This window comes from Arvicanthis niloticus, chromosome 14, assembly GCF_011762505.2.
Source record: "Arvicanthis niloticus isolate mArvNil1 chromosome 14, mArvNil1.pat.X, whole genome shotgun sequence".
Classification (NCBI taxonomy): domain Eukaryota; kingdom Metazoa; phylum Chordata; class Mammalia; order Rodentia; family Muridae; genus Arvicanthis; species Arvicanthis niloticus.
In genome coordinates, this window is record NC_047671.1 from 62,615,465 (window position 1) to 62,642,723 (window position 27,259).

Sequence of the window (27,259 nt, forward strand, 5' to 3'; positions counted from 1 at the left end):
CATCACTCTTCCCTGGAGGGGATGGGAACCATTAAAATGAATGACACTGTCTTCTGTTTGTGATGATGTTTATATTAGCAATGGCAACTGGGATCACTGACATTTGCTGGGTTACTCCTATTGGTTATTTTAAATAACAGTCTCCCTATAGTCACAGTTAGCTTCACTAGTGAACACAGCCAAACACACTTAGAATAAATAATATACAAAGGTTCCCAGAAAGCTGAAGAGGGAGGGCTAACTTGTGAATTCAATTTGTGAGGTTAGTATTACCACTAAAGCCATGACAAGAAAAGACATTGCAGATCAATAGTTCTCATTGACATAGATGCAAACAAACAAACAAAACCCAAAACTTAATAAATAAACTTGTAGAAAATCAAACCCAATATTGAAGGTGTAAGAAAAAATTTAACACAGGAGTTCAACGTTAGTTAAAACTTTAGGGGGAAATTTTACTTTTTGTTTTTTTTTGTTTTTTAATTTATGTGCGTGGGTTTGGTGGTATATGACTTTAATCCTGAATCTCAGGATTTAATTTAATCCTGAATCTCAGGAGGCTGTGAGTTTAAGGCCAGCCTAGTCTACATAGTGAGCTACAGAGTGAGACTAGATCTCAAAAAAAAAAAAAAAAAAAAAAAAGACAAACCAAAAAAACAAAACAAACTTATGTGTATGCATGTGTGTCTCTATGTGGGCATGTGCTTGTGAGTACAGGTGCCTGGAGAGGCCAAAAGAGGGCCAGAGTAGCCGGAGTTACAGACTATTGTAGCCACCTGGTATGGAACTGAGCTCGGGTCCTCTGTAAGAGCGGTATGTGCTCTTTACCACCAAGCCATATCTCCACCTACTAACGTGTCACAATAATGGATACAAAAATCAAGCTGTGTGGTGTCTTTACTAGATGCAGAATGAATAAATGTTTGATGAAATGCAACCTTCGCTTTTAAATAAAAATCCTTGGCAAGTTCACACTGGACCAGACATCTGAAGGAATACTGGTGCCTCCCCAGAGGTGTGCTCCAGTACCTGCTAGGTGCTAGTGGGACTTGGCCACAGAACCTGCCAGGTAGGACACCAACTTGGGCTTCTGGTAGGGTAAAAGGTGGTCAAAGGTGAAGATCGAGTGGGCTACAGGGAGGGGCGGGATGTTAGCATTTCCTTCCTGTGATAGTTAATTGTGTCAGCTTGACAGGGTCTAGAATCACCATGGACATTCCTCTGCATATGTCTGTGAGGGGGTTTCTAGATTGGGTTAATTGACCCACCCTAGATGTGAGCAGCACTATACCATGAGCAAGGGATCCTGGACTGAACAAGAAGGAAAAAGTGAGCTGAGCACTTGCATTCTGCTCTTTGCTACCCGACTGCAGGTGCAATCTGACCAGCTGCCTCACACACCTGCTACCCGACTGCAGGTGCAATCTGACCAGCTGCCTCACACACCTGCTACCCAACTGCAGGTGCAATCTGACCAGCTGCCTCACACACCTGCTACCCAACTGCAGGTGCAATCTGACCAGCTGCCTCACACACCTGCAGCCATACCATCCTTGCCTTGATAAACAGTAAATGTACCTTGGAACTGTGAGCCAAAATAAACCCTTCCTTTCCTAAGCTGCTTTTGTCTGATGTTTGTCACAGCAACAGGAGAAGTAATTCACATAGTACCTCTGCTGACCTGTTAACGTCCTTTCTGTCCCCAAAGGCTCCTGGTGCAGGACACAGTGATCTGACAAAGTGAACCACAAGAATACCCCAGGATGTGAGGACTTAACATGACTTCTCTGAGAAAGATCTGTATTTAAAGAGGTTCCAAGGTTAAGGCAGTGCCACAGTAGCTCTCCAGGAAGTGACAGGGGCACCAGAGCTCCTACCCAGGTCCATAACACAGTCCTCTCCCCCGCTTCAGTTGCGATGAGATGATCAATTGCTTGCCCTATAGCAAGGGTAAGGGAGACAGGTGAATGGCCTTTGAGAGAGTGAGGCACACTTTTCTGGAGAAAGCACCATAAGAGAGGGGAGGAGGGGAAGGGACAGGCATATGGCTGTTAAACAGTCTGCCCACCATTGGCACCATGAGGAAAACCCAGCCATGCAAAAACCAGATGTTCTGGCCAGCCGCAGAAGGATCACAAATTGGGAGGGGGCCGGGAGCTAAGGAGACGGACACTGGTGAACACTGGTGGTGTTTGTGGTGGACCCTAGTTAGTGTGCAGCTGTGCTTCTGGGGAGAAGATGGGGAACTAAGTTTCCTCTGCTGTTGGAATGAGCACCTGATCGGGTTGTTTGCTTGAGGGAGTGAGGGAGAAGATGTAATCCCCTGATGGAGGAATCACAGAGCATTAGGTTCTTGGTCTGGGAACAAAGCATGCCCTGTTAGGATGGCTGCTTATGATGATGAGGGATTAGAGCAGCTTCCTCTGACCACCCTGGCTTTGGAAAATCTGCCTTTATACACATGACAGTTGTGTCATTTGGGGATGGGCTGGGTCTAAGGAATGGATCTTGGGAGCTTTAACTATAGGAAACAATGAGGAATAAAATAAATCAGAAGAGTTAAAACACTGTTTAGAAAACCAAGAAAGGATGACAAGCAGCTTTTGTTGTTAACAGCAACTGGGGTCTAACAGTCTGATCCCTGAACCCTTCCCTTCTACAGAGGCTCGAGAATGCCAGGTTCACATTCTCTGAGTCTCCCTGTGGCAAGGACCCACTTGCCCAACGTGCTAGCTTTATCTTTGCATGCTATGTGTGCACAATTGTGCAGAGAGCAGAGGAGAATGTTGGTATCCTGATCTGTATCTTTCTACCTTATTCCTTTGAGACTGGTCTCTCACTGCGGCTAAGCTGGTTGCCAACAAGCCCCAGGGATCATCCTGTCTCCACCTCCTACAGCACTGAGGTTAGGGTTTTCACTCGGGTGCTGGGGGTTAGAACTGGGATCTATATGCTTGTGCAGCAAGTGCTCTTATCCACAGAGCCCTCTCCTCAGCCCTGGGTGTAGCTCGGCCGGCTTTGAACTTGGGATCCTCCTGCCTTTGCCTCTTCAGCATCCTATTAGGTTTCTATTGCTGTGATAAAGACTGTGACCAAAGCAACTTGGAGAGGAAAGGGTTTATTTCATCTTCTAATTCTAGATAACCGTCCATCACCGAGGGAAGTCAGGGCAGGAACTCAAGTTTGGCAAGACTGTGGAAGCAGGGCTGAAGCAGCGGCCATGGAGGGATGCTGCTTACTAGCTTGCTCCTCGTGGCTTGCTGAGTCACCTTTTACTTATTAATCATGAATGCTGTCTATCACAAATTCAGGCAAGGATTCCATGAATGAACAACATTGAAACTCCAAAGGTGTGTGTGTGGGGTGGGGTGGGGGGGTGGTCTGCAGCACTGACTGAAGATTTCAATGCATGCCCATAAAGTAGATGTTTTAGTTTTTAAAATGTTTCTTAAAAGTAGAACATCGACAGTACCTTAAAAGAAAGCTTTATTCCTGTTGTAACTCCAGTTGCTAGACTTCCATACCCCAAGATTACCTACAAGCTGAAGGATGCATTTTCTCAGTTCACATTCCTCTTCCCAGATGACTCTGTCTAGTGTCAAGTACACACACACACACACACACACACACACACACACAAACACACACATCTAACCAGGATACTATTTGTGTGTGCCACCACTAGATCAAACTTTACTGAGGGAAAGAGTCGTGGGTTGGCCAACAGAGGCAGCACAACGCTAGCTGTCTGAGCATGAAGGAGCAGGTATTTGTCACCGAGTCTGAACATACTGGTTTGAAGTAAAATGGCCCCCATAGGCCCATGGATGTGAATACTTGGTCACAAGAGAATGACAGTATTTGAAAAGATTAGAACGTGTGGCCTTGACTGAGGAAGGGTATCATTAGAGGGTGGACTTTGAGGTTTCAGAAAGCCCATTCCAAACTCAGAGTCTCTCCCTTCCTGCTGCGTGAGGACCTGGATGTAGAGCTCTCAGCTACTTCTCTAGCACCAACTCAGAGTCTACCTGCAGACTCCATGCTCCCCACAATGGACTAAACCTCTGAAACTACAGGCCAGCCCCAGTTTAATGCTTTCTGTATGAGTTGCCATGGTCATGGTGTCTCTCCACAGCAATGGGACACTGATTAAGGTAATGTGATAACTCACCCATCGAGACTATAATAATACACCTCTGTCACTGGCTCCATTTAAACTTTTCTGTATTGCCAGCTCTACAATCAAAGCACTTTGATTCAAATGAGCCAAACACCCTGGAAAGACCCTGTAGGACAGACCCCTTGCAGGCTCCTATCTCAACTGTGTAGCAGTGACAGAGGACAGCCCCATACCATGAAAGGAATGGAACCAGAGCAGAGACACACAAGAGGACATGCAGGGTGTGGCTGACTGCATTGCTGTCTGGTTCTGAATCATTCCTGAGCTAGAAACTACGGCAGTGACATTTGGGGCAGGCTAATCTTTGGTGATTGGACTGGGAATGGGGACAATGTATTTTTGGTGCTAATAATCTTTTTAAAATAGTTTTGAAACCTAAAGATTTATTTTGACTGATGGTTAAAAGCCTCACGGTGAGTTGGGTGCTGTGGCCTTCCTCTCAGCAGAGAGCCATTCATTCGGGGAATCTGTCTTTCAGTATGTGGTGGGCAGTTTTAGGTGTCTCTTATTTGCCCAGTCCTGGTAGTGTTTGATTTCTCAGTCTTCACAATCCTGTTGTAATTTCTCTTGAACTTGCCAGAGCAGTCACATTTGCCTCAGCTTCTGAAGATGGTAGGCCTTAGAGTAGTGTTTCTCAACCTGTGGGTCATGACCCCTTGGAGGTTGACCTACCTTTTTACAGGGGTGACCTAAGACTATCAGAACACACACATATTTACATGATGTTCAAAATAGTAGCAAAATTACATTTATAAAGTAGCAATGGTTGGGGGTGGGGTCACCACAACATGAGGAACTGTATAAAGGTCACAGCGTTAGGACAGTTAAGAACTACTGCCTTAGAGCCACAGTGGTGCCACAGTGTGCACATCTCATTTGACACGTCAATGTCACAAATGATGATACTCCCTTCCTCATCTTTCTTCTGCCACCAAGGCCGAAGAGACCAGAGAGTGACCTATTTCTCAAGCTGGATTACCGAATGTATTTGTTTTGTAAAAAACTCACCTGCTTATATAAATGCAATCTGAGGGCTCAGTCAGGAAAGCGCTTGCTTCATAAGCATGAAGACCCACATAAAAGCCAGGCAAGGCAGTGTGCATTTGTAACCCTGGTGCCACAAGAGGCAGGGACAGGTAGACCCCAGGAGTTTGCTGGCCTGCCAATCTAGCTGAATCAGGAGGTTCCATGTTCAGTTAAGAGTCAAAAAGGTGGGCGGCTGGACACGGAGCTCCGCGGACAGAAGTGCTTGCCGCCAAGTCTGCTGGTCTTAGGTTGACCTCTGATTTACACACCTGTACCTCGGTATTCTGCCCCACCCCCACACACATAAATAAAACGTTACAAATAATAAGGTGAAGAATGATTAATGAAAACACTGACTTCTACCTCTGGCCTCAATGTGCTTAGAGATGCATGTGCTTCCTCCCTTCATGCCTCCCTCCCTCTTCTCCTGTCCCAAAACAAACAAAACTGAAAAACAAAACAGCTCCTTGTAGAGATAAGCAAACTGAAGCCCTTGTTCCTCTTCACTCCAATCCTAGGCGAAAGAAAGGTTCAAAGTGCACCAAAAACTGAGTTCTTGATTAGACAAACAATTTTCCCCAAAGGTGTTGGTCATGAGCCTTCTGTCTCTAGACATGTACCTGGTCCTCAGTGACATTAGATATGCTTCTAGCACTGCTGGTGGCTTGTCACTTTAGCGCACAGTATTTTAAAGGCATAAATTCTGTTAATATGTGCATGCTGAGGGAATGGTCTAAAGCCAGTCTTCGAAGGCAGAAATGGAAAACCAGAAGGCAAGCACCCAAACTGCATCTGCGCAGGGCCGTGCAGCATGAAGAAGGCTCTGTACTTCTGTTCTTGTTAGAACTGAGTCTGAAAGCCATGCAGCTCACACCAACCATGTGCATTCCTCCTCAGGAGTTCAGAGATGTAGTGTGGGCTGCCAGAGAACACAAACACAAATTTGTAAATGAGTCCCACAATAGGTTTGGGGATTGTCAAAGTGAGTGTGGGGTTAGGGAGGAAGTCAGAAACATTAGTCACCTAAGTCCAGGAACTGAGCTCTAAAGAGCTAAGGCAATGGTGGATCTGGGCGGGGTTGGAGCTTAGCCTGCAAGAACCCTGTAGACTGGGCTAGTGTGGTCAGTTGGTATGGTCAGCTGAGCTCAGCGAGCAGCTGCTCAGCAATCAAGTGTTCCTAGTGAGATTTACCAAAGAAAGATGGAGTCATGATGTGTGTTATCCTATGTAGTTTGTCTTTATATGATGAAAGATTAAAAACAAACAAACAAGCAAGCAAGCAAACAGGAGCACATTTGGTCTCAGGTTCTTTCGAACAGCAGCAGGCTCCCTTGGGCAGGCAGAGAACAGGACTGTCTTTGTCCCACCAAATCTGGATTCTGTCTAGGGCTGGCTGTATCCAGGAAGGCTGCTGCCAACCTGTTTCACATTGTTCCTTTACCCAAGGACTCTCCATCCTTAGCCACACCCTCACCCTACCCACTGTGTCCCTAGGCTGGAGCATTGTGGGAGCCGGACTACTTGGCTCAGCAACTGAAGAAAAGGAGCAGGAATGTCTGATGAGGATTAAGTAAGAAATGTCTTGGAAGAGGCCTTGGTTTCTCAGCCTTTCAGAGTCCCCCCTCCCCCATATTTTACAAAACAAGTCTTTATCGCCGCTAATTCCATAAGCAACTGTCCCTAAAGCTTTTAGGTTGACCTTCTCTAGTACTATCTCAGTGTGCTGGTACTGTGACAGAATCCAAGTGTCAGGCATAAACAAAAATGAACAGCGTAGCAGCAGTTAGACAAATGATACAGTGGGAAAAGAAGCAGGCTGATAATTTAAGGAGACAAGCGTGTTACAGTTGAGTATTATCAAGTTTGAGGTTTGGGGAGAGCAAAAAAAAGAAGAGAACCTCAGAGATGGGAGAATTACAGTAATCATCGGTTTCTTTCTCTATGGTATGCACAAGGAGTATGTGTAAAAATAACAGCTCATGCTAAGTGATGGGTAGGGCCTCTGGTAAGAGAGAGGGGAGGACCAATGCTCAGAGGCAGAATCAAAGGGATGGGTACTAAGGGCCAGGGGAATGCCACTCTTCTAGCAGGATCCTACCTCTCACAACGAAAGGCAAGAAGCCCACTATTTGGGACATCTTTGTCAGTCCTTTCAGGGCTATATGTGTAATGCTAAATTGGTATTTACTTAACATTTAAGAAGTCATTTCAGTAAGCAAAATAGTCTATAAAATCCGTTTTCCTTTATTTAGACTTTGTAAAGCAACAATCTTTGGGGATCAAATTTTCATGAGCATGGGTATGCTAGCTGTGTCTGAGAAAAAAGGATCAGTATCTGGCCATTCACACTGCAGCGGCTATAAAGCGTGTCCTGGAAGTGGGCTGAGTGTAATCACACTGGCAGGAGGCCGTCCCGCACAATCCCTCAGAGTGGCTTCTCCGAGCCTTGCTCTGGGCCTTCTGAACTTTGCACATGCTATGGTTTCTTCCTCTCCCCATGTTTTGTGAAAATTGGGCCTAAGAAATGACGATCACGTCAACTTCGAGCACCTCAAACAACAGTGTGTCTTTGTCTTCTCTTGAACCCTTTCTCTCTCCCAGCTTAGCAGTAGGGAAAACTGGAGTTCCATACCCCTTTCTCAAGTCGATCTGGGGCCTTCTCTAGACTGAGACTATTCTCCAGGTGATAACCTTGAGTGGGCAGGATAGCCCTCTTTTGACTTTGCCTGTCTACACTAAGCAAGGAGATAGAAACAAGGAAGAGGGTCTGCCCAGGTTATTGGCTTACACTTCTAGAACCTACTGTAACTACTGAGGACCTCAGAGTCTTTGCTCAAACAGGCTTGTCCCCTTTTCGGGGCCACTGAGGACCTTGTTCCTGGGCTAAGTGCATCATCCCACAGTCCTGAGGGGTGGTCAACAGGAGGCTATGGTTGGATGCATGGGTTGGAGCCCTACATGTGTTCACATATCACAATAGATTGAGGAGCAAGGGCTCATGGGAGCTGGGAGAGCTTTCTCAGCATCTTGACTTCAGCAGTTCCAAGGTTTATTCCCATCAGCACGAGGAATCCTTTACTAGCCACGTTTTACATGGAAATTAGGATTTGCATATTTCACGCAAATGATAGAGAGGAAATGCACAGCTTGTTTTCCAGCCAGCGAAAACAGCCTGATCCTAAATATCCACTGTATTTCCTGAGCTTTTTTGAGAGACAATAAACCAAGCACTCTGTTTCAAAATATGCAATAGCTTAGCGAGTATGTTATTTACTTGTGATCTTTTAGTCTTAACTGGGATCAAAGCTCTGCTTAACTGGCACACTCAGTCTAGTGTCACTAGCATCACAGGAAGACTTTAATAGCCTTTAGTGAAAGAACTGTGGCACTGGTGAGGGACCCAGAGGCTTCAGGGACCAGTAAGGAAGCTGCAGAGGCAGCCCACAAAAGAGCACATCTTGCAGCAGAGGTGAGATATGCCTTCCAACTTTCCAGGGATAGCTGGGAGTTTAGGGGAAAGTCACTAGCTAAATATGGGCCGGAGCTGTTCACGGCTCCGTTCCAATGCTCATAGATAACATGTGCATTGTGCATGCAGTGATGTATAAGAGGTTTCTCCATGTGCTGTCAGTGGGCAGTGACCAGCATGGTGGATGTGGAGCAGGTTTCTGGCCAGCTTAAAGCCTTTGTAACTTATGCGGATGTCCGTCAGCATTCTCATCTCTTTATTGCCACCAGCTGTTGACTCTCTGCTGCTCAGTCCTGATGACTCTGATAACTGCACACCGGCAGCTTATATCCAGCTGGGAGACAGTATTTACAACAAATGTCTTCTTCCCTACTAGATTGGGAGCTCCCCAAGAACAGGAATAGTCTTCTTGCTCCTTCCAATCTCCATATTCCAGAATTAGAGTATAAAAGACAATCGACAGGTACTGAGTGACTGAGACTTGTGGTAACACGGAACTGGATCAGAAGGATAGGGAAAACTAAAAATTAGCCAACTATAGGAGTCAGGAACTGGAAAAAAAGAAGTAACACCCATACAGGAGGAGTGATGTGTGCCTGGGCCTCGAGGGAGAAGGGAGCACAGCTGTTTTTTGGGACTGACAAAAGTAGAAACTGAGAGGGAGTGCAGAGACCTGAAGAGGAGGTCAGTCTGCAGAGATGGTGGGTTTCTGAAGGCCGTTAAAACAATGGACAGTCAGCTTCATTCTAGGAACTGCAAGAAGACAAGGAAGGGTTCCAGATGGAAAGCATTATTTGAAAATGCAGAGTCTGTCATCTGGAACTGAAAGAAATGACTCACACAGGCATCAAAATGGAAAGCAAGGCGACATCTCATAAGGGAGACGGCAACTCAGGACCCGGGAGTTATTGGATCAGCTGAGCAATGTATAGACACTTTTTACATGTATACATTTTAAATGTAAAAGAATAGAACAAGACCCTGGTTCAATCATGGCTACTCATGATGACTCCTGGGAAACATTAAAAATGTATCTCCATGGGGACTTGACTATATGACACAATTCTGAAAACCAGACAGTAGCATTACAAAGCATTTGATAAAACAAGGCAACTGTCAAAGACACAACCAGAGTTTAGGAGGAAAAAACGATGGAGCTATTTTAGAAACCAGGGGGAGAATTTCAGGAAGAAAGCAATCAATGAGACTGCATTTGAATTTGGAGGCTGGAAGCCAAATGGTGTTCCATCCACTTGTCTGACTCCTTCATATTTGAACTCAGTAAACATTCCGAGAAGTAGGCCAATGTCTTTAGAGCCACATGCACAAAATTCAGAGGGCAAGGCAAAGGCAAGGAGGGTACATCAGCTGCTTATTAGAGCTAGAATTTGAACTGAGGCAAAATGGACAGTCACCAGGCCAGGAGGTAGGCAACAATGGAAACAAAAGCATGAGTCCAGAGACCAGACACCCTAGGAAATAGAATTTGTTTCTGGCAGGGGCACAAAGGTTTGTTGTTGAGAACTGAACAAAAGAGGGGTAAGCCTGAGTTATTAAGGACTTAATGTGCTAAACTAAAGTTATATGGTTTTTACCTAGAGGATAAAGAGGCCTATACATAAGAAAGTTAAGTGCTACAGTCAGATCTAAAAGCCCATCCTAGCAGCCAGTGAGAATGAGGGTCCTTGGAGCCAGGGATAGATTCTGAAATGAGGGCAACTCAGACTTTCATTTGGAGACTGTCACAGGGGTCACATGGGAGACTGAATCCATAAAGTAGAAACAGAAAAGATGAAGATTAAGCAGAAGGGATGGCTGGAGTAAGAGGTTTACTTGAGTGATTGGTGCTTGGGAGGTATGAGTCCTGGAGACAAGGCATGAGGAAAATCGACAAGGTGAGGATAGGGGAGGCAATCTGGCATAGGAAATAAAATTTCCACGCCAGAAGGGGTGTCAGTAACAATATTACTCAGTCCCTTTTCCCGTCACTGTTCCTTTGCTTCTGCATCAATCTCCAGCCTGTTACAAATAATCCTGATTCATATAGCTGCTTTAACTACTAAGTTGTAAGGCTTCAATCCTTTTGTTTGTTTGTTTGTTTGTTTACTGCACCCAAACGTTATAATGCATCAGTGACTTGCAAGTCACTGTAATCCTGCCATCTGGAAGGTGGAGGATGCAGAGTTTAGAATTCAAAGATAACTTGGCCACGTGAGTTTGAGGTCAGCCTGGTCTACATAGTGAGCTGCAGGTCACCCGGAGACCCTGTCTAGAAACCAAGAAAAAGAATGAAGTTACTAAAAGACCGGATGCTCACTGGGATCCTCCAAGCACGTGCCCCAGGCCACGGTTCACAACGCCAGCAGCAGTCACCAGCCCGACTGCCTTCCGACCCGGAAGGAACACTTCCGAGCCCCGCCTCCTAAGAGCTGCCGGGGAGGACTTTGTTAAGCTCCTGGAGGTTCGCGGAGTTTCCGAGCAACAACACGGAAGTAACATCTAGCCGGAAGTTCTAGGGCTCGCATTGGGAGGGGTGGGGGCGGGGAGCCGCAGGCCGACTGAGGGCAGAATGGCGGCTCAAATTCCAATCGTGGCTGCTACTTCTACCCCCGCCGTAGCTAGGAACAGCAAGAAGAGGCCGGCTAGCCCTTCTCACAACAGCAGTGGAGGGGGGTATGGTGCTAGTAAGAAGAAAAAGCTGTCGGCCTCCGGCTTTGCTCAGGTAATGTACGCATGGCCGGGAACAAGAACGCATGCGCAGGCCCGAGAGGCGACGAAAACGCATGCGCGGGGAGGGGCGGAGCCTGAGGCGCGTGCGCAGTGCCAGTATGGGGGGGGGGCGGTCAGGGGAGGTTTCAGTACTCACCGAAGAACGTCCTAATTTTTTTGCTGGAAGTTAGTATATTTGAGTCATAGGTTGGACCTGTGGTTTTGATCAAAAGGTCACCCGCGTCATATAGTAATGTAGGAGGTTAAAATTGGTTTAGCAGGACCTTCCAGTTCTGGCAAGACTTGTTTTCTGCATGAGAAGTTCGCGGGTCACCCATAGCACATCTTACAGACACCCGGTGGGAGTGTGAGGGGTCTTTTCAGTGTACAACATGGAGGGGTACATGGTTGATACCGGTGGGTTCCTTCATTCTTCTTACACGTGTTAAGTCTGGAGGTTAAGAGGTTGATGTACGCTCTTAATCCCAGTACTTGGAAGGTAACTCTACAAGGTCGAGGCCAGTCTGCTCTACAGAGCGAGCTCCAGAACATCAAGGCTACAAAGAGAAACCCTGTCTCGACAAACAAACAAACAAAAAGAGGTTGAGGTCAATGACAGAAGTGCTGGCGGGGAGACCAGCGGTGTCTTGGTTAGGTTCTTGCACTTTCTAAGAATGGTTATGCCCTTCGGCTTGTGTGGTGCATTTGCTGAGGGATACTGTTGGTAATTGGCACGCCCACCCCTTTTTAGCATATTATTGAGTTACTATGCTTGCATGCAATGAAACACACAAACTGGATAATCTCCAGATAAGAGAGGTCCAGAAAATTCCTGCTTGTCTTGTCCCTACGCCTCAGCCTTTGAATTCTGTCACTGCTCTTCCCTCCCTGCCAGAGGTAACCCCTCTTCTAACATCTCTTACCTCAATAAGCTTTGTTTTAAATTGTATTATAAACAGAACCATACAGAACATATTCTTGTCTCCAGTTAATAATTCAAGCAAATACCGATGTAATTGTCTGCCTCTTAAAAAACATTGGGTCTTGTTCCTTTCAGACAAGAAAAATGTAAGGCAGGCTGGTCTTGAACTCATAATCCTGGCTTAGCCTTCCTAGTACTGGATTAATGGAATGGACTACCATGCCCAATTTCTTCTATATGTACACCTTTTGGGGGTGGTTTGTTTGTTTTCACACCGGAGACAAGGGACTGAGGTGCATATTTTACATACTAAAGCAGACCTGGCCTCCGGGTCCTCCCAGCATCCTTCATTCCCTACCTGGCACACCCTGTCCCCAACCCTGAACTTTCCAGCACAGGGGCCAGGCTGCCCTTTCCCCAGAGGCCCTTCCCTACATAACCCAGACATTTTGGTCAAGCTCTTTCTCTTTTCTCTCTCTTCATAAACGTGCCCTTCTCTCTTTCTCTCTCTCTCCTCTAACCCCACCTCATCCCCTTTCTTCATGGAGACGCCTCTGGCCTCAATCCTTGGGGTCAGTGAATTTGCCGGACAGAGAGCAGCCTTTAATCTAATCTAATCTGGTTTTAATTGGCTCATTTCATTGGCGGTAGAGAAATAACCTTTCTGTTTAAAATAGGGTCTCTTTGTAGTCCTAGCTATCCTGGAACTCTGTAGACCAGGCTGGCCTCAAACTCAGAGATTGCCTCTGCCTCCCAAGTGCTGGGATTAAAGGCATGCAAATACTGGGATTAAAGGCGTGTACCTGGGTTGTTTGTTTTGAAACAGGATTTTGCTGTTTCTCAGACTGGTTAAAAACATAATCTGTATCACAAATTGGCCTTAAATTTCTGATCCTTCTGTTTGAGGCTCCTGGATGTTGAGACTACAGGCATGCACTATCATGCCCAGCTCCCTGTATACTGTTGATTGGAGTCTTTATGAACTGCATCCTGTGTAGTCTCCTTAAGGTGATTTAATGTTCACTTGTGCCCAGACCAAGTAATATAGTCACTGTGTTGAGTTTTTGTTTCCTTTTAGGTATTTTTTGTTTGTTTTTGTTTTTTGATACAAACTCTCAATGATGTAGCCCCTGCTGGACCTGGTGATATGGAGACCAGGCTAGCCTCAAACTCTCAGAGATCCACCTGCCTCTGTCTCCCAGTGCTGACATTAAAGACATGTTTTACCATGCCCTGTTTTTTGGGCTATGTTTTGTTTTGTTTTGTTTGAGACAGGACTGCCTTGCTATGTAGACATTGTTGGTTTTGCAGCAGTCTTCCTGCCTCAGCCTAATTCCTGGTATTACAGGTATGTACTACCACACCTAGGCTTAGTTAACTTCTCTCTTTCTCTACCCCACCCCCTTTTTGAGACAGAGTCTTGCTGTATAACCCAGGCTGACTGTAAATTCACTATCTAGCCCAGGCTGGGTTTCTTAGTCCAGATTACTATGAGAAGTTACTATATTTGCGGTTTAAATGCTGACAAAAACCACTGTCCTCTTTCTTTTAAAAACACCACAGAGGGAAGACAAAGTTGTCCTGAAGTCTGAGTCCTAGTCATGAGGGCTGCTGTTGGCAGAAGCCATTTGTTTGGACTCTACAGTTGAGCAGGAGTGGGTGGGGCCCCTAGGCCTTGCTGACTCCAGTGTGTTACAGCAAGGCTGGTTTCTCCACCCGGGGACTGACACCATCTCCTTTAGTAATGTGAAGAGGGCATAGCCCTTAGCTCTAGGCAGTACTTCCTCATCTCTCCATGGAGCCTTTCATGTCTCGGGGCTGGATTTTCTGTCTCATGAAGTCTCTTAGTGTTACTGGTCCTTTCACATATGGAAACAGTAGGTCATCGTATATCCTGTTTTACTGCAGCAGAGCATCACAGACTCGATGTTCCCTCTGACTGAAGGCGTTCCTGTTGTCCTGACTCACCATTGACACCAGAGTCTCACAGACACTGTGAATGGAGGGAGCAAGGGTGGAGTAACCTGGGAGTGGGGTTGAGGAGGAGAGAGAAGCTGAAACCGGTATGACCTCTCTGGGGTTTGTCTGGCTACATATAGCATAGGAGCCACCGTGGTTGGAGAAATAGTAGCTTTTCTGTGATACAACCATCGGGCCATTCTCAGACCTGCTTTCCCTTTTCCACCCTTCCATTGGCTGCTCCAGGAGCGGCAAGCTTCTGCCCACCCTTACCCCCATTACTGACAGCAGAAGCCTTACTTTGGTGAGATGGCCTCTCCCTGCTAGACTGTTATGACTGTCAGGTCCAAACTGACTTGGTGCAGTGCCTGCTTCTCACAGGGTCTTCTGGGGACTCCCCTCCTGCCCACACCTCAGTGACCCAAGTTGCCCCTGGAGGATGGAGTGCAGAGTTGGCCACACGCTGTCCACAGCACTCTGCATACACAGTTGGAGTCCTGGTTTCTTCTTCTTTTAGCATCTCTTTGCTTCCCTAGCAGTTTGTCCCAGAGGACGTCTTTCCTCCTGGCACTGGCTGGTCTCCTGAGTCTCTAGTTGCTTCTAATCAGCAGCTTCTTTCCTTCTCTTGCCCTGGATCACAGCCTCTTAAAACAGAGACTTCAGAGCCCGTGGGATGGACGCACAGGGAGTGGAGGTGGTAATTCGGGGACAGTGCCTGCGCAGCTGGCACACATCCACAAATACATAAAACAGAAATGCAAGCTAGATTTCACTGTGAGTTTCTCAAGGCTTAAGGTTTTGCATAATACTGGGAAGACTGCAGTGACTGAGGATGGCAGAGAGCTATCTACACTGAAGAGCGATGTGAGCAGAGCAGAGGCAGCCAGGCCCAGGCGGACCCTGGAGAGGAGTCTGGGAAGGAGCTTGGGGAGAGACCTTCTGAGAACTACTGTGACAGTGAATAGCCCTGTCCTCCCTTTTCTTTTCCTGCCACAGATCCCACAGAGAGGGCACATGCATAGCCCACATACATACATACATACATACATACATACATACATACACACATACATACACACACATACGCCACTTACACTCGCGCACATACCACACACACACAATACACACACACCACACACACACACCACACACACACACACACACCTTAAAAGTTAAATATGCACTTTCTTAGGAACGCAGTCACTTCACTCCTAGGTGTGTACCCAACAGAAATGAAAACATGATGATTATTGTACTTTGCTTTCTTTCTTTGGGGGTGGTTCTGTTTGAGACAGGACCGCCCTATATAGCTTGCATATCAGACTTGTTATGTAGACCAGGCTGGCCTCAAACTCACAGATTTGCCTGCCTCTGCCTCCCAAGTGCTGAGGTTAGAGGCATGCATCATCATGCCTGCACTAGTTTGATTCCTGTCTCTGTGATCAACACCAAGAGTGTTGACAGAAGTAACTCAGAGTAGGAAAGGATTTACTTCAGCTTTCACTTTCAGGTGACAGTCTATCATTGAGAGAAGTCAAGTCAGGAGCTTAATGTCGAAACCACAGAGGATTGCTGCTTCCTAGCTCGCTTTCCTTCTGGCTGGCTCTGCTAGCTTTTTTATATGGCCCAGGCCTGGCTGCTTTAGGTTCGGTGCTGCAGAACCCACAGGGGGATTCGTTTCTCGTCAGTCATCCTTCAAGACAGCTCCCTGTGTTGACATAGACTGCTCTGATCAAGACAATTCTTGTCATTTTCTCATTCCCAGGTGACATGTATCAAGCTGACAATAAAAACTAACCAACAGCTTGATTTATTTCCATTTGTATGGCTGAATGTGTGTGTGTGTGTGTGTGTGTGTGTGTGTGTGTATGTGTGTGTGCATGGCAGCTCTATAATTGAAAATAAACAAGTGTTCAGCAGAAAATGGAGAGGTTTTAACACATCCATGTAGTGCATTCTAGTCTGCTGAGAAATAGGAAAACTGATGAGCTACTAAGCCATGTGAAGATGTCAAAGCTTCATTCTGACCTAAGGAGGCCGGGTACAAGCCACACAGCATCAGATTTCACTTGTGAGATTCTGGAGGGCTCTTCTGGAAGAGATGAAAGTGATGTAAAAGAATCAGAACAGTGGTTGGCCTTGGAGCTGGAAGGGCTTGGCCAGGAAGGGACAAAAGAGTGTTCTGAAATGGTGGGAGTACACTGTCGTGAAAGAGATTTGCTTGTACCAGTGTCAATATCGAGAAACTCATGAAATCCATGCCTGACATGCCTTTGGCTCTGTGAAGACAATGCCTCTGTTCCTAAACGTTTGTTTTAGAATTGATTTATAATCAGACAACATTTCTTACGTCAGCTTCTTTTCTCTCCAGCTTGTTAGCGTAAAGGTTTGTTTTAAACCAGATCAGCTTCTTGACAGGACACTGCGTTCCAGCTGCAACCAGCTGACCCATGTCCCTCCAGCTTCCTCTTTCTCAGAATTCCCATGCCCTGCAGTCTTCAGACCAGCTCCAGCCTGGGTTTTCTGTCCAAATTAGACCCTTGAAGTCCAGACTTTTAAGGCTAGCCTTTGTATTTCAAGACAGTTGACAAGCTCATCACGATATAAGGACTTTAGATCATGTGGTGTCCTGAAATGGATTTCTACTGAAAAGTTCTGTGCTATGTTGCTGTAGTCCCTGACCTTCCGTTTTTGTAAGCAGGGATAATTACTCCTCCTTAGTAGCAGTTGTCAGAATTAAATGAGACAGCTATAGGACAGATGCCTGAGCTTGGCACTAAGACACTGGGACACGTGGCACCTGGGTAGGCTCCTGCTTGTATCTGCAGTGACCTCTGTTCACACAGAGTTTTCCCTAGCTTCCAGGGCAGTTTACTTGCTGGAGCCTGTGCACTTTCATGTCTGTCTTCTGGAGAGCAGAAGTGGGGAACCCACTTGGCTTCTAAGATTTTTTTCCCTGCTTTAAGGGTGTCAGCATTGAAGCCATGAGTGAGAGTAAAATGGCGTCTTCTGAGATCAGCTCGGGGCCTGTGGAGAAAGCTGCCAAGCCGTTGCCATTTAAGGATCCCAACTTCGTGGTAAGCATGTAAGGTGCTATACAAATACAGGGTGCTGCACCTTGGCTCTGACCTAGCTGGCCTGAGGTGGATTTGTAGTCCCCTCTCCCTCAGTCCCATTTGCCACCTTCTCCTGTGGGCTGTTGAAGACAGTGGGAGTGGAAGAGTAGGGGGGAGTAGGGGTTGGGGGTAAGTGGCAGTTGGGGGAAGAGGGATATGGGACTGGACCGGAAAGACCCTTTGTGATCTCCCAGTGTACCAGGCTCTTTCAGAATTCCCCAGAGGACAGACAGAACTTTGAGGAGGCATCTTTTCCATGATTGTTTCCCTGTGTGTTTTTTTAATTGGCTTTAAATCATTTTAAAAGAAGCTTGAAGTTCACAACTAAAACAGGAGCACTCCTCGCTAACCCTTCCAATCCCTTTGATCCATGAGGGTTCTGTTAAGTAACCAGTTAGAAATTATAACTTTAAAGGTTTATTTATTAATGAGTTTTGGCAATCCACTGTAGCCAGGGTCTGCAAATATGTTAGTAGTCTTTTCCATTTCATGTGTTTAATCTTTATAGCACAGAAAGAAGTTTCCAGAAGACTTGCCATACCATGATTGAAGCTTATTTGAGTTTTCCAGGGTCACTAGTGATTATGAAGCACTGTGACACACCCTCTGAGGGGTTTGGAGATGTAGTCTCCAGATTAAATCCAACTTTGTGGTAAACTTATTTTAAAGGAATGAGGTCATAAGTGAATTCAACTAGATTGGACCCCATAAAGATTTTTTCCTGTATACATGCTGAAAAATAGCCACTTACTTCTTATGTCCTACTTGTGGGTCTAAAGAGCCCCCAAACTAGGTTCTTTTTTTTTTTTTTTTTTTTTTTTTTTTTTTTTTTTTTTGCTTGTTTATTTTAGTATTTTTGTTTTGGTTTTGGTTTTTGAGAAAGGGTCTCCTGTAGCCCAGGCTGGCCTCAAACTCATCCTGTAACTGAGGCTGGCCTCGAACTCCTGATTCTTCTGAGTCTACCTCCTGACTGCTGGGATTATAGGAACATCCACCACGCATAGCTAAAAACTATGTTCTTTCAAGCAAAGATTAAAGTCTACAGTGAGGTACTTTTAAAGGTCTCAGTGGCACAGATAGTTACTGATGGACCGAGAGGCGCCTGATTGCCCTAACAGGCACAGCGTCACGATTCTCCCAGTGTGGCTTCCACTGACTTGTCTCTTCTAACCCCCTCTTTAATTCAAGCACTCTGGCCATGGCGGCGCAGTAGCTGGCAAGAAGAATAGAACCTGGAAGAACCTCAAACAGATCCTCGCTGCTGAAAGGGCGTTGCCATGGCAACTGAACGATCCTAACTGTGAGCTGTCTAGAGCCTTCCATGTGTTTGTAATGCAGACAGGAACTTCCTTACAACAAGCCTACGTTATTTGCTCGTGTTTGTGTTATTCCAGGGAAATGTTCTTAGCCTGAGAACCGTGCAGTGGCACCCATCCAGGGATATTCTGCATATATTCCCTTACCACTGAGTCAGTTTGAGTCTGTTTGTTTGTCATGGGTGTGTGGTTTTTAGTATCATTATTTAAAATTTCATTCTGAAGAAGTAGATCCTGCTGTGATAATGTTGATATTTCTATCAGGCTTCTCATTTTAGAATCTACTCTTTAAGTCTGTTTTCACAAACAACATAGTCCACCTAATGTGAGAACTGGAAAGTCTCCAGCATGCAGGTATCAGCCACTCTCTCACTCTCTCCTCCCACTGTGGGATGTCCTGGCCTGGGCACAATCCATTCCATGTTCTGCTCAACTACATTGGAAACTTTAGGTTCCTAGACCTCTCCACCTCCTGCCCTGCTGTGTGTCTTTCACAGGGGTGACTCAGAGGGTGACAAGTTAGTCATCTGGGTGTGGACCACTGGAGTCTGGGTGTGTGAACCCAGCTAGTGGCTGTGTGGGCTTTCATCTCTGCCAGTGCCTCTTAGCTGGAGCCTGTGAAGTAGCCTATGGGTAGATGGACCTTGGGTTCCACTGTAGGACCTTGTCTCTGGGAGCAGGGCAGGACCCTAGCCGAGGCCCGCACTTAGTCTGTGACATGCTAGGTTGTTTTTGAACTGGCTCATTTATTTTTCTGGTTAATCCCTATCCGCTGCTGTAAGTGTTTAATCACAAAGGAAAATTTCAGGACTGCTGGCATATGTTAGCTTAGACTAGAGGACGGGGAATTGGGATCTTTGGAAGGTTCTTTGGTGATCTTCTTTTGTTTCTTCTTTTTAGACTTCAGTATTGATGCTCCTCCGTCCTTTAAGCCAGCTAAGAAGTATTCTGATGTTTCAGGCCTTCTTGTGAGTATAATTACATCTGTCTATATTAGCACTGAATATAAGAGTTCAATTTTATATCTCTAGACAGATGGCCCTGCCTGGATTCATACTGTGACCTGAGTGTCTATGTGGGGTAGCCTGGAGGCGCCATTGCTCCAGTAAGCAAGACGCAGAATTTTCACTGTTTTTCCTCTGATAGTTAACTGTATGTGACAACATGAATGAACCAGCCTTTCTGTTTTTGCTCTTAAGGTTTTAAAATACTCATATTACACAGTTGGTGGTGGTTTAAAAACAAATGTTCTGAGCTGATGACGTAGCTGAGTGGAAGAGCACCTGCCTACTGTGCCCAGCACCATAGGATGGGTCTTTAAATGAGAACAAGCACAAACTTAGAAGCCTTTTCCCAAGCGAAGCAGGGTGTGTAACCAACATATGTAAAAGAGCCCTCTGTCCATGTGGTGCTGTGTGGACCTGGTCCTGTGCCCTCCCCTGCCCCCAGTGGCCCCTTCAGGCCTCTGGTGCAGAGCTGGAGGTGTGGGATCAAGAAAAGCTGATGGTCGGCATGGAGAGCCTGTACAGAAACTCCAGCTCAGCCGCATCCATCTCTAGTAAATTTGAAATGTGGCTTTTTCTGCTAATGATAGAAACAACAAAGCATACTACGTCTAAAATTTATCTGTGTGTCATTCACGTGCTTTGCACTTTAGTGAGGATAACTGATTGCCCCATCACAAACTGTCACAAACTGGCCAAATTAACTGTATCCATTATACTAGGAGAATCGCTTCGTGTCTGTCAGCTCCTGGTCCATTTCACTGTTCTGGTATGCTTCTGTCTGATTCATATAGATGTGGGTCAAGGTTTTTGTTCTTTTAAATGCTCATTTGCTGTGAACTTGGCCTCTGTATGATGGTGTTGAGCCTAAAGAGGTAGGCCTGGTGAATTAATGATGTTTCTTTCTTTCTTTCTTTCTTTTCTTTTCTTTCTTTTTTTTTTTTTTTTTAAAAAAAAAAAGCTTTTTAATTTTATTTTATGTATTCACCATTGCTGTCTTCAGACACACCAGAAGAGGGCACCAGACCCCATTGCAGATGGTTGTGAGCCACCATGTGGTTGCTGGGAATTGAACTCAGGACCTCTGGAAGAGCAGTCAGTGCTCTTAACTGCTGAGCCATCTCTCCAGCCCAATGATGTTTCTTAAAAATGGGTCACATATGGGTCAGCTCCCATAGGAATGGACCTGTGTCTGCAGGAGAGGGCTGTCCTGAAAAGAGCCTCATTTTTCCCTCTTCTTTCTGTACATGCATGCCTTCCCTGCACTTGACCTGTTTTCTTCACATCATGTTGAAATGCAGCCAGGTGGGGCCCTCAGCAGGATGCCAACATTGAGAGATTACTAAGCTCCTTTTCTTCTTTAAGAAGAAAATACACACACACACACACACACACACACACACACACACACACACACATTTTACATGTGAAGGTGTTTAACCTGCATGTGCACCATATGTGTCCCTGGTACCCCCTGAGGACATCCTGGAGCTGGGTATCCAGCAGGTGCTTCTAACCATTGAGCCATCTCTCCAGCACCATAAGCCTCATTTCTTTATAAGGCATCCAGGTATTTTTTTGAATAGTACCACAGAATGAACTAGAACACTGTTCCAGCTTTCTTTTTGTGCAAGTTTGCATGTCCTATCTGCCACGCAGTTGGTGTTTGTTTGTTTTTCTTAGTCTGTATTTTTGTATTTAGACTGAGTAGAGAGGGTCTTGCTTTGTACCCATCTGACAGTCTGACTCCAGATGCTAGCTTTATGTGGTTCACATTTCCAGTGGCCATTAGTGTAGGCGAGTTTAATCTACCTCCCCTAGCTGTTTTCTCTGTTCCCTCTGTGTGCCTTTGTCCCTTGCTTTGGTCTTCTGTCAGTCTAATTGGGCATGTGAAACACTTTGTAACAGTTTTAGCTTACAGTGAAACTGAGAGGCTATTCTGGGGGCTTCTCACAGACTCCAGATTTAGCTCATTCAGTAAATGACTATGGTGCATTTGTTCTGATTAGTGAACCAGTAAGGATGGCATTGTTTCCAGTTTATTTCACTTTGCTTAGTTTGGGGCCACCAGAGCCCAGTGATAAAGCTTTGCCTCAGTGTATAGGGTGGTTTGATCCCTAGTACCACCAACAGAGAGAGAGAGAGAGAGGAGGAGAGGGAGAGAGAAGGGCAGGTTGGAAATAGGAGGGGGTGGGGATAAATGTCCTTAGCTTTTGGCCAAGCCCAGTGTCCTATCCTGTCTAGGATCCTATGTCATAATTAGTTGTCATAACTCTTTAGACCAGCCCTGACTGTGGCAGTTTCTCAAATTTTCCTTGTTTTTGACAACTTTGTCTCAGGTTTTCCTTGTGTTGTTTTGAGATGGATGAGTAGTCTTCTTGTGTTTCTCTAGCTAGCCTTGAACTCCTGCGCTCACATGATTCCCCTGCCTCAGCCTCAGAAGTGCTGGGATTAAAGGCACAAGCCACCACAGCTAGCTGCTGGTCCGATCCTTTACAGGATGCTCTGCAATGGAGCTGTGTCACATGATTTCCTCCTGAGGGTACCTAGCTAACTGGGCGTTTAAATTGATATTTATACCTCCGTTTTTATTAAAGCTGAATGGCTGTCCTCATGGTCCTGATGCTCGTCTCGCCATAGTCTGAGTTTATATTCAGCACTACACTGCTTGTCTGGAATATGAATGAAGCTCTGGTACAAATTCATCTCTTTCTGGCACATTCTTGCGTTCTAAGCTGTTGTGTTTACTTGTAAGATAACACAAAGTAGACTATTATTAGTTCTTGCTTCAGTTAGTTTTTAGAGAAATAAAAATTTAAAGAATTGTTTTCTTTATTCTACTTCTGGCTTTTCTCCCGTGGGTTGCGCGTATGTCCATTTGGCAATCTGATACCACAGCTTTTAATAGAATGACTTCCTGAACTGCGTCTGTGACTGCTGTGTTCTTGGTCATTGGTCTTCTGCTGCCTCTGGTCTGCTGCACCGTGTGCTTCACTCACTTCAGGGGTTCCCTGTGGCAGGAGAGCTGCTATGGCCCCATTACTGTTTTGTCCTCAAATGGGAATCTTGCCCTTGCCATTTTGAGCAGCTGGAGCTCAGGGTTTATGAGCAGACATGGAAGCTAACCCCTTGTTGCATCCACTTTCTCCTCAACCATGGCAAGCAGTTGGTACAGTGGCTTTCACCTGTGAAGAGGCATAGCATCCTTTTGAAAAATATTACTTCAAGCTGCATGTAAGATTTAAGGTCTTCAGAACATCTGACAGACAGTCCTTAAGAGAAATGGGGAAGAGCTGGGCATCAACAGAGGAAATACAGACGAGAAGGCAGGGCTTCAGCCTCACTGGGAGCTGGCAGGAGCATCAGATGGGAGGACTGAGGATGCTAGCTTGTATATTTCATCCTGGATGTACAGGAATTGTGTGTTCATACACTGGTTTGCAGGTAGAAAGGACATTGACACATCTCCTTTGAGTGGCAGTTTGATACTTTCTTCTTAAGAAAGAAAAACAAAATAAAACCAAACCCGTATGACCTGGCTGTTTGCCTTTTATGCAGCTCCTTGGAGAAATATGATGTGCAAGGAACTTAGGAATGTTCCTGAGCAACTGTTAGTGAAGGTTTGGGGTCCCTTGAGGGTCTGCCGCTGCAGCGTCTTTACTATTCTGTGCACTCCCAGATCCAAGTGCAACAGCGTGGACGACGTTCCAGGGTACATTCCTGACTGGATGATGCCAAACCGTGTAGTTTATACAGTGGTGGTACATAAAGACACACATACACACACTCACTGGGTAATTTCTCTGCTTGGTTTGGTTAGTAAGGGTCTAAATTTTAAAAGTCTGGAAGGGTCCCCACCTAACAGTGGCTTTCTCAGGGGAAACAAGACTTTGAGGTAGAAGATGTTGGTAAAGGGTACTTTCATCCTCTATGTAATACTTTCATTTTATTTTTTGGATAACAGTATAGTTCATCTTCCTTGGGCACAGGAGAAAGGCATGGGGGTCTGTCACATCTGCACGGCACCTGTCACACCTGCATGGCACCCTCTTTACAAAGCTATGATGAATCTTGTGGCTCCAGAGGATATGGGGAAGTGTGAATCATACCTGTCATCCTAAAGTCGGGGCAATGGGTAAAGCTGTTTGCCGAGTCTCTCTCTGCCAGGCAGCCTGTGTTTTCCTCCAGTCTCCAGGGACAGAACACAGAGGAAGGTGGGATAATCTTTGCTCATCTGGCTCAGGGATATTTCTCTCCTCCTTTGACACGCTCCTTTCTATTCAGAGAGCTGCATGTTGACTGCTGGGTCTGGTCTGTTCCAGGTCATTTTGGTGACCATTGTGTGTGTGCCACAAGATCTCTGTATTCCAGATTGTTTGTACAGCAGCTTTCTTGGCAGTGAGGGGTGAAGTTGGTGGCCAGCTCGGTGCAGTTTGGTGGTAGGAGTGAGGCTGCCGCATATGGAGCCACATCAAGGCTGGTTTATGGGCTTACGTATGGAGCCAGATAATCCAAGCCAAATTCATGTGCCTACATCCTGCTGAGAACCTGAGGGTGGCTCACCCTGCCAGGTAGCTAACCTAACTGCTGCACGGCCGCAGCTCACCAAAACAAACAGGAGACAGTATCTGACAGGATTCCTTCCCATCCCCCACACCCCATTCCCTAGCTCTTACATCTCTCTGCTCCTGTCCTTGAGCCTTGGAAGGGGTGAGACATGGTCCACCTTGGACTGAACATTCAACAGTCACTTATTCTCAGCACTCTGACTGGCCAGGAGTCTGCAGAGGCGGGAGTTAGAAAGCAGGGACATGTGACCACTAATAAGAAGTGTCCCAGGGTCCGATGGGGCTGTTTCCTCTTCCTCCAGCCTGTCCCTTGGTGCGTTTCCAAGTCAGGGAGATGAATGAGTCTTTGCTAAAGTGAGCAATTTGTTGTTCCTAATGACAGCAAAACATAATGAAGATGTATTTTACTTCAAGTAAAGTGGAAAAAGATTAAAGTTTGTACTTAAAATATCCTCACCAACAACTTTCTGTCCCTCTCTCTTCCTGTTGTGCACCCAGGCCAGCTACACAGACCCTCAGAGCAAGCTGCGCTTCAGCACTGTGGAGGAATTCTCCTATATTCGCAGGCTGCCTTCAGATGTGGTCACAGGCTACCTGGCCCTGAGGAAGGCCACGAGCATTGTGCCCTGAGCCTCACAAGTGGAGATGAAGTGGGAATGGCCGCAAAAGCAGACTGCACTTGTGACTTTGTTTCATGGAAACAAGTATTTCTGTTGTCAATCTGAAAATGTCAGCTCCAGGCTTTGGGAAGAATGTCTGCCTTTACTGTGAGGATTTTTTTGGTTTTTTTTTTCCCCCTCCAAGTGCAGCCTTCCTAGTTGAATTAAATCATACTTCAGTTGTTGCCTCAAGTAAAAATTGTTTGATAAGAAATGCAGTAAAATTAGGCATTTAAATCAATTCAAGCAAGTCCCTGAATTTTGTTTGTAAGTTGTGAACTCATCCAACATTTTCAAAGAATGTGCAATGAAGACACACAGGTCTGAATTGTTCTGGAGCCTGAGAAGCATGCCAGTCTTTCTTTAGATAAGAAGCGTCTGTGTGTTTTCTACTGTACTGTTGATTGACTTTATCCATCATGGCCTGCCTGCTGCTGATTTATTTGTCTCTGCCGCGTGGTAAATTGTGGCATTGCCTTCCAGGGGCCAAAAGAGAGATTCAGCTCTTAAAAGGAAAAGTACTTAGCTAGGTAGAAGAAAACAGATTTTGGAGGCTTAGGCTTTAAGACCACTCGTTGCTTTTGCAGGGGACCCAGACTTGGTTCCCAGCATGCACATGGTAACCCACAGCTATCTCTAACTCCAGTTCCAAGGCATCCATTACCCTCTTCCGACCTCACTGGGCAAGTACATACATACATGCAGGCAAACTCTCATACATAGAGAAATAATACAAATCCCTTTTTAAAAACTGTATGTTTTCCTTAAGACCACACTGCTATCACGGCTGCTCTGAGGTGAGACCTGCTGCGTGTCTTCTCTGTAAGAGAGCAGCCTCGCGGTGTACCTTAAAGTGACCAGAATGTTAGAGACATACCTTGCAGAGCTGGGGTGAGGAGGACCTTCCTGCCACTGTAGTTACTTTTCTTGCAGTGACCAAATGCCCGACAAGAAGGAATACATGCCCGTTGCTATGGGGAATCATGACAGAAGTGTGAGACAGCTGGCCACGTTGCATCCGCGGCCATGCCACAGAACAGACAAGAAGTAAAGCTGGACTGTAACCCTTCCAGGCCTGCTCCAGTGTCCCACTTCTCCAGAGAGGCTCTACCACCCAACGGCCTTTCAAAACTGCCACCCACCCTGGGCACCAACTACTCCAACATATTTTACACTCAGATCACTATACCATGTCTCCTGAGTTAAAGCATGTATCCATCCAGACTTCAAATGTGCTTTGTAACTGTTGATGGCCCTGTACAAAGGGACAAAGTATTTCCCATCAGATAGCACTTTTTTGAACACATGCCTCTTGGGAAGAGATCACAGGACTTGTTGACCTATCATCAGATAGGACCAGGTGGCCTACCGAGACGATGGCTTCCTACATGAAACAGTCAAGTCAGTTTCCAATAATGCTCTCATCCAAGAGAATGCACAAGCCTTATTTGGATCCTGGTTCAAATGAAAAGCTTAAACTATTTATGAGACAATTATAAACTTGATAGATTTTGATATGTGAAGATATTTATGAATACTTTGAATCAGACTGCTGGTATATACTGTTAAGGAAAGGGTTCATATTTTAGAGACAAAGGCTGAAACATTTATGGACAGAACCATTTTCTCTCTGGGATTTGTTTTAGGATGATGTGGGGGGAGGAAATGAAGTGGTGTTGAAATAGTATTGGCCACGAGTCAGCTGCTGTGTGCCAAGAAACTCCTCACACCAGTCTTATGTGTTTGGATTTCTCCATAATAAACTAAGCAAGCACATGTTTTGGGGGTGTTTTTGTTTGCTTGTTTTGGGTTTTTGAGACAGCCCGGGCTGTCCTGGAACTTACTTTGTAGACCAGGCCGACCTCGAACTCAGAGATCCTCCTTCCGCTGCCCCCCCCCCCAGGCGTGCACCACCATGCCTGTCTGGCATTTTATTACTAACAGTTGAACAGAGAAAGTACTCAGTTTCTGAAGCTTCTTAGACAAAGAATAGGTTAGGAAGAAGGAAGCACAGGGCAGTAAAACTCCTCTAGAAATGCTCTGAGTCTATGTCACCTTTGTTGTGCTGTTCTGGAGTCAGAGAACTCTTGGTCAGCTTTCTGTTGCTGTGACAAAAACACCTGGAAAAGTTAGCACATTCACAATCCAGTCACTCCTCAAGTAGGCCACCGTCTGGGGGCCAGGCTTTCAGTTCACAAACCTTTTGTGGGATGGGGATATTAACCAGTCATATTCCTAACAGAAGCTACACATGGAGAAATTCTGAAATCTGTCAGCACAAATCCAGCTGTCTGTCTCTGCAGAACATCCCAGACAGCCTCGCAAGGAGGA

The 27,259-nt window shown here is 45.8% G+C and overlaps 1 protein-coding gene across 1 annotated transcript; it reads left to right on the forward strand.

Annotated features, from left to right (window-relative positions):
- The first annotated feature begins 11,152 nt into the window (after window positions 1-11,152).
- On the forward strand, window positions 11,153-26,704 carry Ino80c (INO80 complex subunit C). Its single transcript, XM_034518479.2, has 5 exons — window positions 11,153-11,397; window positions 17,232-17,342; window positions 18,570-18,681; window positions 19,598-19,665; window positions 24,768-26,704. The coding sequence occupies exons 1-5, from the start codon at window positions 11,245-11,247 to the stop codon at window positions 24,897-24,899; spliced, it is 576 nt and encodes a 191-aa protein (XP_034374370.1). The 5' UTR covers window positions 11,153-11,244; the 3' UTR covers window positions 24,900-26,704.
- Window positions 26,705-27,259: the final 555 nt, after the last annotated feature.

What these genes read in the sequence shown, in the direction of transcription:
- Ino80c (XM_034518479.2), top strand. Translation starts at nt 11,245, where the DNA reads ATGGCGGCTCAAATTCCAATCGTGGCTGCTACTTCTACCCCCGCCGTA. An exon ending in GCAACTGAACGATCCTAACT is followed by an intron (nt 18,682 to 19,597) that starts GTGAGCTGTCTA and finishes TCTTCTTTTTAG; the next exon opens with ACTTCAGTATTGATGCTCCT. An exon ending in CTGATGTTTCAGGCCTTCTT is followed by an intron (nt 19,666 to 24,767) that starts GTGAGTATAATT and finishes TTGTGCACCCAG; the next exon opens with GCCAGCTACACAGACCCTCA.